Here is a 15971-nt window from a genome sequence, read left to right as displayed (position 1 = left end):
ATCTAATATGTGGATAATACTTTTTAAAAACTAGGCTCCTGTATTTTGAGAGATGCCAGTGGAAATGTGAATGACACAATCAGTTCTCACCTCATGGCAAACTGCTCCACTGCTGCCTGCAAATTTGGCTATGACTTCTCTACCTGCAAGAATGAGGATACCTGCCGCTATGGACTGCATAGGGACTTCCAGGTATCAAATAAGTGTAAAAGAATATGAATATTACAAAACAACTTTATCAGAACATGAATGTTAATGGTTTTTTAATGTAGACATCTAACTTTTCAATTTACATGTAATCTTTTGTTCAGGTTATGAGCCTTGTTTCTGGTTTTGGGCCCATCATCACTGCTGGCATCTTCTCTGCCACTCTATCCTCAGCACTGGCCTCTTTAGTTAGTGCACCTAAAGTTTTTCAGGTAAGATCAGATCCAAGCTTTAAAGTACTGTATATAATAAATTGCAGTATTGAGTGATGGAAAAATGTAAATGATTTAATTAGTTTTTCTTATAGCGTTTGATTATAAACAGCTTAAACTCCAGTGAGACAACACAAAGGCTTTTGTTTCCGCAGGCTTTGTGTAAGGACAACATCTATCCTGGCCTGCAAATGTTTGCCAAAGGCTACGGCAAGAACAATGAACCCCTACGAGGATACATCCTGACCTTCGGTATCGGTCTGGCCTTTATCCTCATTGGTATGGCTTCACTCATTGCTTGCTCGCTGGTTGCTTTTCATACTTGATCACATACAACCGTACAAAAATATTAGCTGGAAAGTAAGAGCACCGTGGTTCTCAGAACCCTTGTTCTCTTTTGTGAGAACCGGTGTTTTCACGCAGTGTTTGTTCTAAACAGAAAAAACCCACGTTGGTGCATGCTGTACTGTGCCCTTGCCTAAGGGACATTTAGAATGATGTCATGATACTAGAATTTTAATCACGATATCTATACCCAGAAAAATACTCTATACCAAAGGGAGACTTTTGACCCCATGCTGAAACAGAAGAACTAATGGCCAAGAAGTCATTTCTTAAAAAAGTTATGTTGTCAGCTTTCTAAAATACAGCAAGTAAAATAGATAAATAAGTAAATATATTTCTAAAGGTGCTATTGACACGATGTTCTCATCAGGTGTTGGTGACAAACCATCCAATCCACACTTTCAAAGAAACCCTGTGTGATCTCCAAGTATTAAAGCCGCTTACTGAAATTTGTTTAATACTTCAAACCAAGCCTTTGTTGGCGATGACAACTTCAAGATGCCTCCTGTATGGGAAAGCTAGTCGTAGGCATGGCTCAGATGTGATTTTTGGCCCATTCTTTTCACACAGTCTTCTTTGTATGTTTGGATTGGATGGGTTGTTGCCAATATCTGGTGAGATTTCATGTCAGTAGCACCTTTATTTACTTTGAAAACTGGTGATGTGTTCAATACTTGTTTTACCCCCTTTATTTGAGTTTAGGTTTTAAAACCTGACGAGTCTAAATATTGTAATTATTGTAGAAGAAGAACATCATGGAAAACTTTCAAATGAACCTTGGATAACGTGTAGTATTAGTTATGCTAAAATAAATATAATGAAACAGAGGGCTTGATGTGAAAAGGATTGAACCAGCAAACAATAGAATAAGACACATAATGATAACACAGTGTAATAAATTGTTGTAAAATGGTTACATTTTACGTCTTGTCCACATCTGCGACCTCTTGAGCGGACCTGGAGGGCCTCTCTCATCCAGCACTCACACTGCTCAGCCCCAGTCTGCAGCTGTATATTGGCACCTCCCCCTCTGTAGGCCTGAAACCCACCTGATTCAGCTGCTCTGCTCCACATTTCATTCTTTGTTTGCTTGAACTGATACAGAACCAGGGTCATTACTGTCCTCTGAAATTCATCCTAAAGTGTTGTCAGTTTTATGAACATGGCAACTGGTCTAAAATTTGACAATAACTCTTGTCTGTAGTTTTTGTTTGTTTGTTTTATTGCAAGCTCCTAATAAAAACACTTTTACAGACCAGTGAACTAAATTAATATTGATACAACAGCTGTTGAAAACTTTACCTTTTTAGATGCCTAAATATTTAAGATTTTACAGTAATGGCGCACTGCATGACCACATGCTGGAGTCAGCAGCAGCCGATATGTTCACTGTCTTCATCCTGAGAGTTTGAGTGTTTATTCAAAGGGTTTTGTTTTGTTTTTTTGTTTGTTTGTTTTTTTTGACTGGACATAAAATCACAGGTGAAATTTTTAACTTTTCTGAGTTGACTGGTGCTTTTCTTCTTGCAGCTGAGCTGAACACTATTGCACCCATTATCTCCAACTTTTTCTTGGCATCATATGCCTTGATCAACTTCTCCGTGTTCCATGCATCACTGGCTAACTCACCAGGTAAGATCAGTACATTTAGAAATGGGAGAATCTAAGCATAATAAAGTTCTTGATCAACATATTAAGACAATAGAGGAAGTTATTGTCATCCTAATCCAGACTGTAAAAAGGAAGCCTTCATGTCATTAGGTATAATGTTGTGTTTTTTAAAAACCAGTTACTGGTTTTCAATGAGACTGTCCTGATGTGTGTCTCATAAGAGAGGTCATTCACACTGATGACATACCAGAGGTTAGGTGGTTGAATACATTTAGGCTTAGAAGTTGATGCATCTTAGACAAAGAAAATTCAATTTGGACAGTTGATCATAAATATAGAAAGCATATTGTCATTAATCTCCTAAGACCCAAACTCTTCCACTGCATGCATTGTTAATCTCTCTTTGATATTTGGACATATTGGGGCCTGATGAATGTAAAAACAAAGAATTAACAGATATTTTTTTTTGTTTTTTTTGCCTTATTTTTGTTCTTAAGAAAAATGAGAGCCACATATGAGCATATTCGTTTAAAATTTTGATAGAACAGGAGCAGTATAATGTCCTCGTAAGTGGATATCAGGCCCTTGTAGAGCAAAATTCAGTATTTTGGTCTAAATAACCCAAAATGTGATGATGAGGTTAATGTTGTAACTATATTGGGACAGTACTGTTACACAAGAAGGTAGGTGATGTCTGTTTCCTCTAATGTTAGTCTTTGTCAACCACAAAGGGCTAGCCAAATGAAAGTTGTTTTTAGACTATTTACCTCCACTTGTCTGAAAGAAGAACCTCAGTTAAAGTCAAAAATCTCAAACTGCCCAGAATGGGAGATTTTCAAAAATGGCTGATACTCATGTTCTTGTTTTTACTTCTTATTTCTCTACAGTAATCCATCTATATGATGCAGTCTTTTAGTATTTGTGGAAAAAGTGTGTGGTATATCTGATGTGTTACCTGTTAAGATTAGTAACCATAAATCTTAGGTGGGATAAGATGGTCTCCTGCTCCCTTGGTACCCATCTCTCTATTCTAGTGACTAAAGTGTCAGAAATGCATACAAAACTGAACAAATAGATTCAGCTACTGATAAGGGAAAGTTCTCTTTTTTTTTTCTTTCTTTTTTTTTTTTTTTTTCTTTTAAACTAACTTTGGTGAAGTCAAACTTTGTAGACTGATGACAAATTCAGTGATGCGTCTGGCTGTAGCTCAGGAGGTAGAGCAGGTCATTTACTAACTGGAAGGTTAGTGGCTCGATCCCTGGCTGCTCCAGTTTGCAATTTTTGGGCAAGATACCGACTCAAAGTTGCTGTCCAATGTATCCATCGGAATAAGAATATGTGTGAATGTTAGTTAGAAAGCACTTGCATAGGGGGGAAAAAAAGCCCAGGGGGTGAGTTGTATAAAGCACTTTCAGTGATCATGTAGAGTAGAAATGTTCCATATACGAATCAGTTCATTTACCATTTATTGATGGCGTATATTGAGTTCTTTGCTTCCCCCTCTCTCTACACCCCCTCATCCCTCTCTCTCTCTCACACACACACACACACACACACACACACACACACACACACACACACAGACAAACCAAAGCCTTAGCAGAACTGCAGGTACAGATTATTTTTCTCTTTCCAATTCCTCCAGCAGGTCATAAAATTACATGGACCTAAATGGTACATGACTCATTTAGCGAGTACAGAAACAGTATGATGGTGTAATAGATTTCTCTCTTTGGAACACAAACATTACTTTCAGTTCAGGGCCAATTACTTTCTCATTTCTGGGACTCCTAAAGTCCCTTCATAGACTCAGGAACGACACTGTCAATGTACCCTTTATGTCCTGTTTTTTAAAGACTCTGTCATTGTGTAACCAAACACACACCAACTGTATTCCATCACTAAAATCCCACTATTCTAGTTACTGTACTGTCCAATGAATGAATATGGTCCCTAATGTCTCGTATAACTTCTAGTAGACTGTCAACTCATTCTTTAACCCAAACATATGCCTAGATCCATCTGAAACATTATCCCTCCTCTCTAACAGCAACATTGACCGTTTTATAATAAGCTTCTTTAAATGGAGGCTGACTCAACGTTTCCTGTTCTTTAACCTCCCACATTGCTGGTCTTATTTAATTTGTTCCCAGCTGAAGTGTCTGAAAAAGAATTTCTACTCAGCCTTAACTGAATTTAATTCAGTTTTCAGTTCTAATTTTTGCACATAATACCTAAACTGTATCAAATGAAATCAAAAAGTTTTGTGACTGCTCCAATAAAAAGCAAAAGCCCTTGTCACCTTGTACCCTGATACAGTGACTGATGCAGTCAGTCCTACTGCTTTACTTGAAGTGCTCAGCGGTACCATCTGGATCTCCTTCACCATGTCAGAATTGCTTTTGACCTGATGAGCCTTCTTTGGTTTTGACTGCAGATCCACCCACTAAGGGCTGCTCTGGGGTCTAACATAACTAGACCCAACTCTTCTTACCAGTGATGAAGAATCTTGAGTTGCTTTTAAAGTAAATGCTCGTAGAATTCAACACAATGGTTCTTTTGCTCTCATGTTATGAATTACAAATGCACCAATGCAAATAGTCACAACAAGAATAACATAAGCTTTCATTGTCATTGCCAAAGGTCATGTTTCATGCACACGACCATGTTCATACCCAGCTGGAGCAGTTATGGAACTTTTTGTTTGCACCTTATATGTGACTAGCACTGTTTGTGTGGCATTTTAAATGTATTTTGCTATTTTGTGACTAATTTACATCGATGTTACAGGCTGGAGACCTAGCTTCAAATACTACAACATGTGGGTTTCCCTTGCTGGAGCCATTCTCTGCTGTGGGGTGATGTTTGTCATCAACTGGGCAGCTGCCCTTCTTACAAATGTCATTGTTATGGCTCTGTATATCTATGTCAGTCACAAGAAGCCAGGTGAGTTGGAGAGCACGCCAAATTTGGCCAAAAATTCCTCACTTTTTTTATGGAGTAAAATAATTACCAAGTACCAATATGATATAAGAATTATATATTGGTTGTCATTTAGTTAAGCTGAGTTTTATTAATGTAGCACCAGTTCACAACGACAGTTGTCTCAAGACACTAGAGAGAAGGTAAGATGACAGTTAACCATGATTTAAGATAACATGCTGTGAAGTATTTTGATAATAAGCAGTGTTCTGTCCACAGTATGGTGTTTAGCCCTAACCTGCCTATGGTTTCTCCTCCATGTTCTGTTAAAGATTTTTCTTTTTAAAAAGGAATTTCTCTTTCCCACTCTCGCCAAGTGTCTGCTGATATGGCGTCTTATAGGAATTTTGTAATTTTTTTGTATTCTTGTATTAATGTAGGTCTCAATTTACAATATAAAGCACCTTGAGGCAAATGTTGTTTTGATTTTGTGCTGTATAAATACAATTTTATTGTATTGAATTCATTTGCATAAGGAATATGTTGCATTAAATTGATTGGTTAATTTAAAAGTCCCTGCACACCTCAGTCTTTTATGGAACCTCTACATATCTCTGGCTTTTTCCAAAAATGTTGAGGTGTTTATGGTTTACCTTTAGTGTGAAATTTGCAAACAGAAATAATATAAGTTCATAAATCAGGTGGACAGTAGTGTAGTGGTTAGTGGTTTTTACCTTTCAGCAAGGAATCTTGGTTTGTGCTCAATCATCCAGGTAAGGAAATTCCAGAAAATTGATTCTTTTTATCTGGATGTTGCGTGTTCAATGGGAGAAACGTTTCACTACTCATCCAAGTGAGTTCTTCGGTCTTGACTGACTGCGGATTTCCCTAATGGCTATAAATTATTATTATTATACATTTGCACAACGATGAAAATTTGCAGCACTGACTAACAGTGAGACAGTTTCGTGATCATTAATATGCAAAGAGTTGGAAGTTGGGGAATGGCTGCAATCACAGCATTGTAAGATGCTACAGTAAAGACTGAGCCCCATCCCTACAGACACAGCCATGAGGGAAGCTGAAGAACATCATATCAAAAAGGCCCTGAGCAAATGTAGCTATCCCAGCTGATATATGTTAAATGTACCTAAAGAATGCTCCAAGTGATCCAGGAGAGAAGAAAGGCAAATTGTTTCTCAAACTGAAAATGCTACATCCAGATGAACAGAATCAACTTTCTGGGATGTCAGCCAAGAAGGTTCTGGTTTTGAATCCATAATCTGAGTGGGGCAGCTCTTTAAACTAAAAGCTGGCTATACAGTTCTAAACACACCTGTGAGAACACTCAGTTTGACATGCAGCTACACATACACTAGGCCTTTTCACTGACGTTAACACCACATGGGTCAGGTAGCCTTTAGTCCAGCAATCTGACCCATAAACACACTTGCTAACTCCACTGTGTTTCTGCCTGCATGTGTCCTCCATTCCAGATGTGAACTGGGGCTCATCAACCCAGGCTTTGACCTACCACCAGGCCCTGACCCACACTCTGCACCTTAGTGGAGTGGAGGACCACATCAAGAATTTCAGGTACCAAACACAAACGTGATTGAGCTGAACCATTCTTGCCTGCAAGTGTAGATGGCATCTGAGTTATGGAAGCACAATATTATTACTCACCATGCTTGATAAACACTCAAGCTCGGTCCACATATAAAGCGATTGCTTGGTAGCTCTCGGTTGGATGCTTATGGACATCTGGTTATGTTATCCTCTAATCTATTTTTCCCCAACGTCATGTTAGTTGATGGGTTTTCTTCATTCCCAAAGTCTCTTTAAACTTCTGTCAATTGTTTATCGTCGTGTTGTGCTAGGTTTAGTTCAGCTGCTATGCTCTATTTATGCTCACATCGTTGTGAGTGCCATGCAGTGATTTTGACGTTGCACCATGTGTCGCAATCTTTGTGGTTCTTCAGCCAGTCGTTCACCTCTGGATTTTTGCAGCCTGAGAAGAACAAAATTTGACATGATAATAACTTAGCCTTAGTGTTTCATGAAACAATTTAAATAATTTACCATCATATGGGGAAAAAGTAGAGACTTTGTGGAGGGGGAGATGATTAATTTTCAAATGTATTGAAATTTATTGAGTATATTTATATATGCGGCCTCATGTTGTGTGCATGTGTTCATTCTCTTAAAGCTTGCACATGTAACAAATTGGCTCAGTAATTGTTTTGTGGATTTACTGCACATTTCTCATGGCAGAAAACCAAGCAGTAGTTTAAAAGGATGAATCTTCAAAATTCAAGAATTTGTTTTGTTCCTCTGAAGTTGTTCTTGCCTCTGTATTGTGTCCAATAATCCTATCATGCTAACATATTTGCTTTGATGTTCATTGCTCTGCTTCTGGTGTCTGACTGTATATGGGTGTGGGTGTTTGTGTGTTAAGAAGACTAAAGGTTACTGGGAAGGTCAAATGAAAAGTTGGCTACACATAAAGCATAAAATCAAACAATTCTGTAAACTTGGCAAAATATGGCGTCCCTTCTCTGCTTTTATAGATGTGGTAAAGGATGATGCAGATGCAGACTTGGTGGATGTTTTCTCTCATATGTGTCTTTTTGCAGACCCCAGTGTTTGGTGATGACTGGTTATCCCAACTCTCGTCCTGCCCTTCTGGATCTGGTCCACAGTTTCACCAAGAATGTAGGCATGATGATCTGCGGCCATATTCGCACGGTGAGCAGATGTCATTTGGCTTGTTTTTTGTTTTTGTTTTTTGCTACTGATGAATTAGCTGTCAAATTGCTGTTTAAAAGTCAGTTTTTAGCTAGATTCATCCAGTTCTTCACCAAACTGTTTAAACCACATAGCACTGATTAGCAGGCAATATAAAAGAAGACTTTGATATGCTGTGGGAGCCTCTGGATTTGGTTGCATCGGTGGTTCTTAGACTGTAGGATGTGGAGCCAATGCAGGGGCAACCAGGAGAAAAATGTGAAATGTGTATAAGGTGTTTTCATATCTTGGAGAGGACATCTAATTGACATAATGCTTTCCCTGTTCCCTTGCTCTAACCATCAAAAAACCAATGCTTAACCCTAACCTCAGGTTATGGTAAGGTTGAGGCTAATTTTAACCCTGACACTAAAAGCACATTTTGAGCATCAAACACGCCTTCACACTCGTGGGTACTGGCATTTTGTCCCCATAAGTGAATGCTGGTCCCCACATGTTTAGTAGGAAGCCAATTTTCTGTCCTCAGATGCGCACACACAACCATAGAAGATCAATTTATGTACCTGCGCATTTTCCAATGTTTGTTCCAGGTGTTATGTTTATTTTTCTTGCAGGTGCAGCAGTTGGTGATACATTGTGCATTTCTATTTTTTAATCTGTCCTTTTATTTATTTGGATGGTGGTGGGGACTTTTTTTCCTTTTTCTAGAAAGCAATGAAAAACATATTCCAGTGAAGAGTTTTCGACAGCATGAAATAAACGATAGAGTACAATATGTCGTTTTAATATATCATCATATCGCACAGCCCTAATGTTGCACACAAAGCTAGTGAACGATTTGGAATAGCCTGGTCTTTTGTATTTTAAAAATAAGTACTGCAGAGTACTGAACGAAAAAGTCACAAAAGCAGGCAGAGATTCAGAGCAGGTGATTGAGCCGCACATTAAATTCTTCTGTTTAACTTTCACACATCAAAAGTTGTTGAAATTCGCATCTTTTCATCTTTGAAACTTAGATTTGTGGTCATTTGTTGTACAATACCAACACTGATAAATTTAAGGCTGTTGTTAATTTGGCCTCCTGTCTCCATAGGGCTATAGAAGACCAAACTTCAAAGAGCTTGCCACAGATCAGGCACGCTACCAACGCTGGCTGCTGAAGAACGAGACCAAAGCCTTCTACACGCCAGTGTTTGCTGAGGACCTAAAACAAGGCTGTCAGTACTTGCTTCAGGTAGGAAAACTAAATTCTATTCAGAGTTGTGTGTTTGTTCTTAACTCTTTGCACAGAAGCATTGTTCAAGTACTTTTTTTTTTTTTGTGTGTTTGTTGGGCCGAGCCATCAATAGTAGAGGTTGGGGCATAATACTTGAACTGGTAAATGATGTTGTACATTATTGGTAAGTTTAACTAACTAATATTTCTGACAATGACTAGACCAGTCATGCAGATCCATGATTGAAACTTGAGGAACTTGAGAGTGGATAATATGAGTCTCCTTTAAGATTGGACTCATAACCCAAGTGAAAGGCTGAACACTGTATGGACTGAACTGTTTTTATTTCCTGCTCCACACTCATAGTTTTGCTTATTCTTTGGAAATGAGCCACATTTAAGAAATGATTAATCTGCGATTCCTGTTCCTGGTCCAATCAAGGCTGCTGGTCTTGGCCGCCTCAAGCCAAACACCCTTGTTCTGGGCTTCAAGAATGACTGGAGGGATGGGGACATGATGAATGTGGAGACTTACATCAGCATGATCCAGTAAGTAGAATAAGAGAAGAAAAGAATTATATAAAAGAAAAAACACTCTCTTCTTTCGACAAGTCTTCACTGTGTTCGATGGTACATCCGATGCTGTGGAAATTTTATACCCTCCTGCTTTGTAAGTGTTCTACAAACCGTGAATTTTTCTTTAGTACGCAACTCGGTAAATGTCAGGAAACTCCTACTAGGACAGCTGGATGTTACATAGGGCTAATCGGTCTCTGTAATTGTTGGCAGGTGTGTACAAAAGAAGACTGAATGCTGTGATTAAATCAAAAAGGTGCTTCAACAATTTTGTTGTTGACACTAATAAACTAATATTTCGTAGTTTAATGGTATGCACACACATGCAAACAGGTTATTGTACGTTTTATATTTTTCATATATTTCACCCTAACAGATTTATAAAATTTTCAGTGGTATAGGTTCTAGGTAACATAAAAGGTACAATTGGTCCATGCTGGAAGCTGCCAAGTTCTCTCACCATATTTGAATTCAGTGGCTGGGAACGATGTCTCTCTTACAACGATGTCTCTCTTACAACATATCCTGTTTTGTGCATGTCGCCAAACTCTTAGTACCCCAAACGTGGAGGCCAATAGAACTCAGCTGTCAGCAGGGCCATTAGAGCAGCTCGTTATAAGCTAACATTTTGCCAGGTAATTTTGGGCTCGAGTGTCGTAAAAATCACACTTTTCCTTAAACAGTTTGATTACACTTTCGCAGGGTACGATGGTTCATTCTTTAGGAATGTGAGTCCAGCAATGTTGGATCCACTTCAGAGAAAGTTTCACTAACACCCACTCACATTCTTGGCTGTTTGACCTCAGGAAATCACATGATAGGGTGGGGCTAGGTTTCACAGTGGGTTCACCTGAAACCTTGGCTGATTGTAACCCACACCCATTTTCACTAGAGATGGACCGATCCGATATTGCGTATCGGTCCGATACTGACCTAAATTACTGGATCGGATATCGGAGAGAAATAAAAATAAATAAATAAAAAAAACGTAATCCGATCCATTAAATATCATGAAAGCACCTCACAAAACTTGCGACATGGCGTAACTCACCTCATAACCTTAGCACGTCGGAGCAGTGTGCTCACGTGATAGAGCAGCGGTGGCGTGCGAGACTTCTCGGCGGTCTGTTTGAGCATTTGTAGCCTTGCTACCAAACCGGCATTTCATCTCCGAGGAAGTGATCCCAGAGGGAAGTAAAGCAAGTGTGTAAGTTCATCTCTGAATGTTTGAAAAGCATTCCCACATTAAGCTTAACAACCGATGGAGCGACTGCCTTTTCTCTCTCCCTCCCTCTCCTGTTGCTACTTCAATCGTGAAACTGGTCAATGATCAGTTAGAATTTAGAATTTATTTAATATTACTTTCTACACCAGGATCTTTTTCTACGTAGCTGACTGCTGGTAACTGTGCAGGGGCGGGTCTAGCAAAGTTATGCCAGGGGGGCCGATAGGGCATGAACAGGGAAAAGGGGGCACAAAGAAATACTCTTTTTTTTTTTTTTCTTATTCTCATTTAAAATGTCTAGCTTTTAATAAATAATTATCTGAATCTTACACCCAAAGTTTTATGTATAGAAGTCCATTACTGTATATAGTAACTATTAAGTCTAATATACCCTAGTAAGCTAGTACTTTTTCCTTTGGGAACCTTTCTTTCTTTCTTTCTTTCTTTCTTTCTTTCTTTCTTTCTTTCTTTCTTTCTTTCTTTCTGTCTGTCTGTCTGTCTGTCTGTCTGTCTGTCTGTCTGTCTGTCTGTCTGTCTGTCTGTCTGTCTGTCTGTCTGTCTGTCTGTCTGTCTGTCTGTCTGTCTGTCTGTCTGTCTGTCTGTCTGTCTGTCTGCCTAATATTTCCGCTAAGTACTCTTTAAAATACCAGAATAGGGAGGATGGAGTAGGTTTAAGTTCATTAGATTGATCAGTATTGCTGAACGATGAAATATTTTGGGTGCAGTGTATTTTTTTGCATACAGGTATAACAGAATAGCTTTAGTGTTTGTTTGGTTTTTTTTGTTTTCTTTTACTTTTTCTCAAGACTTGAGTATGAACTTATACAAAATGCAGCAAGATATTTAAAAAAACAACAACAAAAAAACTGATTTATTGATTAAAAAACACACTATATTGGATTCATATCAGTATCGGCAGATATCCAAATTTATGATATCGGTATCTGTATTGGACATAAAGTGGTATCGTGCCTTCTCTAGTTTTCACACCTTGGCTGGTGTGATTAGGTAGAGGATCCATGAGGGGTACACTCCCATAGGACTTAAAAATCTTGGACTCTCCACCAGTTGTTCCTAGAACTAAAGAAGCTTCTCGGATGAGAGGTGAAACGTCTTCAAGAAATTTAAGTTAAATAATTTAATGTAAGATGCTTTTCTTTCCAAGCTCCTTGGACTACGATGACCTGGATGACTGAGAAGTTTCACAGACATATTTCACTAACAACAGCTAATAACAACTAACAGAGTCTAACGGTAGCTCACAGCAGCAAAAACAGCTTACCAACAGAAAAACTAATGATATCCTTAACAACTCCTCTCATTCCCAAAAAGTTGATTCTGTTCATCTGGATGTCTAGGCCCCTTCCTCGTTTCAGAGATAGTCTTTCCCTTTTCACGTAAATGGCCTCCTTGACTCCGCGCTCAAACCAGCGTTCATCTCTGTCCATGATGTGTACATCCTCATCACTGAGAGCGTCTAGGTGTAAATAAAGTGCAGAGTCCTGGCCTGATGAGTTAGCTCCTCTGTGTTGTCCCAATCCCCTTAGGTTGTTTGGTTTCCCCGATGTATAAATCATAGCAATCCTTTTGGCACTTAACAGCGTACGCTATGTTACTCTGTTTATGCAGTTTGACCCCATCCTTGGGATGGACCCATTTTTGACACAGCATGTTTTGGGGTTTTAAAACCACAGAGACTCAATGATTAGAGGAAATGCATCTCAGCTGTCTCATACTGTTTCTATACAACTGCTGTGTGCTCTATACAGCAGTTGTCTTTCACTCTGGATTGCTTGAAGCATTCTTTAGGTGTCTTCCCAGCTTTGACAAATGTCTAGGGTGCATCTTTCTTTCTTACAAGTTTGTGATTGGAGCCATTCCCCAAATCTCTGTGAATGGCCACTGAATAATGTTTATGACAGTTTGCATATTAATGATCATGAACCTGACCACGGTTCATTGTTAGTCAGTGGTGCTAGTTTTGGTCATTATGCAAATGTACGTCTGTGAAGGTTCTCAGTCATCCAGGTCATCATAGTCAAAGGAGCTTGCAAAGAAAAGCGTCTGGACTTCTTTAAGTTACTTGAAGACATTTCACCTCTCATCCGAGAAGCTTCTTCAGTTCTAAGGTCAAATGGTGGAGAGTCCCAGATATAAACCTAGTGGGAGTATCCCCCCACAGAGGGACAAAAGGACCCCCTGATGATCCTCTAATCCCCTGAGCCAAGGTGTGAAACTGGGTGTGGGTCCCAATCAGCCAGAGTTTCGGGTGAGTTCATTGTGAAACCTGGCCCCACCTTATCATGCGAATTCCTGAGGTCAGATGGCCCAGGATGTGAGTGGGCGTTAAGGCGTCTGGGAAGGGATCTCAAAACTGGATTATAGATGGCAGAGAGTTGGTGTCGTAAACCTCCGCCACCGAGAGTTGGTGTTTACGATACCAACTCTCTGCCATCTATAATCCAGTTTTGAGATCCCTTCCCAGACACCTTAACGCCCACTCACATCCTGGGCCATCTGACCTCAGGAATTCGCATGATAAGGTGGGGCCAGGTTTCACAATGAACTCACCCGAAACTCTGGCTGATTGGGACTCACACCTTGGCTCAGGGGATTAGAGGATCATCAGGGGGTCCTTTTGTCCCTCTGTGGGGGGTTACTCCCACTAGGTTTATATCTGGGACTCTCCACCATTTGACCTTGGAACTGAAGAAGCTTCTCGGATGAGAGGTGAAACGTCTTCAAGTAACTTAAAGAAGTCCAGACGCTTTTCTTTGCAAGCTCCTTTGACTATGCAAATGTACATTTTGTAATATTGGGAAACCTCCAGTCAGCTCAGACTGAAGTAATTTACATGATGACAAAATGTTTCTCCCACTGAAAACGCTTCTAGATAAACAGAATCGGTTGTTTTTGATATTACTGATATTATTCAAATATGTTCAAATACAATGTATACAAAAACTTCTTTTTACATAAACAGTAGTAGAAACATGCTAGCCATTATGGGATAGAGTGTAATTGTCATGTTTTTGATCTTTTTGATCTCCCTTGGATTAAAACAAGTCCATGAGAAATCTGTTGTCCTGTTGAACTCTAAAGCAGTCATGTGAGACTTGAGGTGAATGGGTTCTTCATTGTAATGCGAGGATTATAGCATTAGAGCTGAATGTCACAGATTGTTCAGTCCGATAGTATTAAAATCAAAGCTAATACGCTTAAAAATTTGCCCTTTATTTTCCATTGTATGTTGTCCAGTGCAATACAATACTACAACCTGTGGCATTGAGAACGATGTTTGAATCTTCTTGTGTGCTTGTTTATCTTTTTTCTTAAATACTCTGTGGGTTTCTTACTGTCTTTGTTTAGTTGAGGGCAAATTGCTTCAGTCCACTGTTAATGGGAACCTTTTTTTTTCTCCCCCTTCCTTTGAAGTGATGCCTTTGACTTCCAGTTTGGTGCTGTTATCCTGCGACTGAAAGAGGGGCTGGATGTCTCCCATATCCAAGGGCAAGGTACCAAACACATGCAGAGCAGCTTATTCTAAAAAAAACACTGTTGTAGTACATATGTAGCATCAGCTCAGATTACATACAGATAAAGGTTAATTAAATATAGCTGAGTGTTTTTCCAGTATTATCACATAGCATCACATAAATCAACTTAGAAGGAGAATAAGCATTCATTATATTTCCTTCTTCTTCAGTCTGCTTATCAGTCTTAAGATATTTTCAAGCATTGATTGACGTTCCAGTTTGGAACCGAACACATCAGTTCATACAATGTTCACATTCACAATACTAAGCATGAAAACTTGCAAGTGGAAAAAATGATAGTTTTCCACAGACTGAGGTGACATCTGGTTTTGTCTGACCAAAAGTCCCAGCACAGTGGCACACAATGTGTAATAAACTGTCTATACTTACTGTCAATATGCATTGTGTGGCAGAAAAACTCATCAAATCCACATCTTTGAGTGGCTGCAAACAAATATTTGACATTTTTGCTTCAAGAACAACTTGCAGGTTGGCAACCTTAGTGAATAAATGTAAAGAATTGGAATAATTTGATTTTACCACAAATTAAAAAGCCTGGTCATAAGATTGCTGTAGTAATTATTAGGGGTGCAACGATACACAAAATTCACGGTTCGGTTCGGTTCGATACTTTGGTGTCACGGTTCGATATTTTTTCGATACAAAAAAAATGTTCATGCCTTTTTAATTTGTCATTTATTAAAATTATAAATATATATTTTAACTCAAAAGTACAGTTTTTAAATTTAACCCTAACCCTTGTGCGTGTTTTTTATTTTGACAGCGAATGCGCACCTGCGGACCACTTATGTGCAGCCCTGGTTATTTAGCTCGTCATATTGCAGCCACAGAAATTCTTTTGTCCATGAAACCATAAAGCTGCACTTTCTTTTTGCCTTATAGTCTGATTTGTCATAACTTCTCCGTTTTGTGGTAAGCTTTTCTTTGGCTGTCACTTCTTCACCCTGACCTGTCTTATTTGGCTCAGCAGAACTGAAATATATATCTGTCTGTGAAGGTTCTCAGTCATCCAGGTCATCGTTGTCAAATATAAATCCTGCTGCTTTTACACACGCACTCACATAAGCTCAGCGATTCTCTGCGCGATCAACCTCTCACATGTTTAAGCTGCGGGAGATTTCACTTGTCATGTTTGCATAGTAAGCTAACGATTAATAAGACGATGTCAGAGGAATTGGTGCACAAATTATCATCACTCACAGATCAGTGCTGTCGCTCTCTATACACAGTTCGCGCGATTGCAAAGTGAAAGCAAAAAAACAAGCGCAAATTCAAACGCGATTTCAATATGTCACATATTGACAGTGGCTCACCGATGCCAATGACATAATTACCCAGCTACATTTCCGAAAG

General features: G+C 39.1%; 1 protein-coding gene across 1 annotated transcript in view; it reads left to right on the top strand.

Moving 5' to 3' along the window:
• slc12a2 (solute carrier family 12 member 2) overlaps positions 1 to 15971 on the top strand; it is a 65039-nt gene that overhangs the window by 33841 nt on the left and 15227 nt on the right. The window contains exons 10-19 of the mRNA XM_085414743.1: positions 35 to 192; positions 312 to 419; positions 575 to 698; positions 2295 to 2396; positions 5166 to 5321; positions 6794 to 6893; positions 7934 to 8045; positions 9139 to 9279; positions 9703 to 9809; positions 14497 to 14576. Of these exons, the coding sequence (XP_085270869.1) occupies positions 35 to 192; positions 312 to 419; positions 575 to 698; positions 2295 to 2396; positions 5166 to 5321; positions 6794 to 6893; positions 7934 to 8045; positions 9139 to 9279; positions 9703 to 9809; positions 14497 to 14576 (1188 nt within the window). The remainder of the gene's footprint in view (positions 1 to 34; positions 193 to 311; positions 420 to 574; positions 699 to 2294; positions 2397 to 5165; positions 5322 to 6793; positions 6894 to 7933; positions 8046 to 9138; positions 9280 to 9702; positions 9810 to 14496; positions 14577 to 15971) is intronic.

Source organism: Rhamphochromis longiceps, linkage group LG7 (genome assembly GCF_057381845.1).
Source record: "Rhamphochromis longiceps isolate RC_006_pf linkage group LG7, R_longiceps_female_GT1.1, whole genome shotgun sequence".
Lineage (NCBI taxonomy): Eukaryota > Metazoa > Chordata > Actinopteri > Cichliformes > Cichlidae > Rhamphochromis > Rhamphochromis longiceps.
The sequence above is the reverse complement of the archived record's forward strand: the minus strand, read 5'-3'. Positions and strand labels throughout refer to the sequence as shown.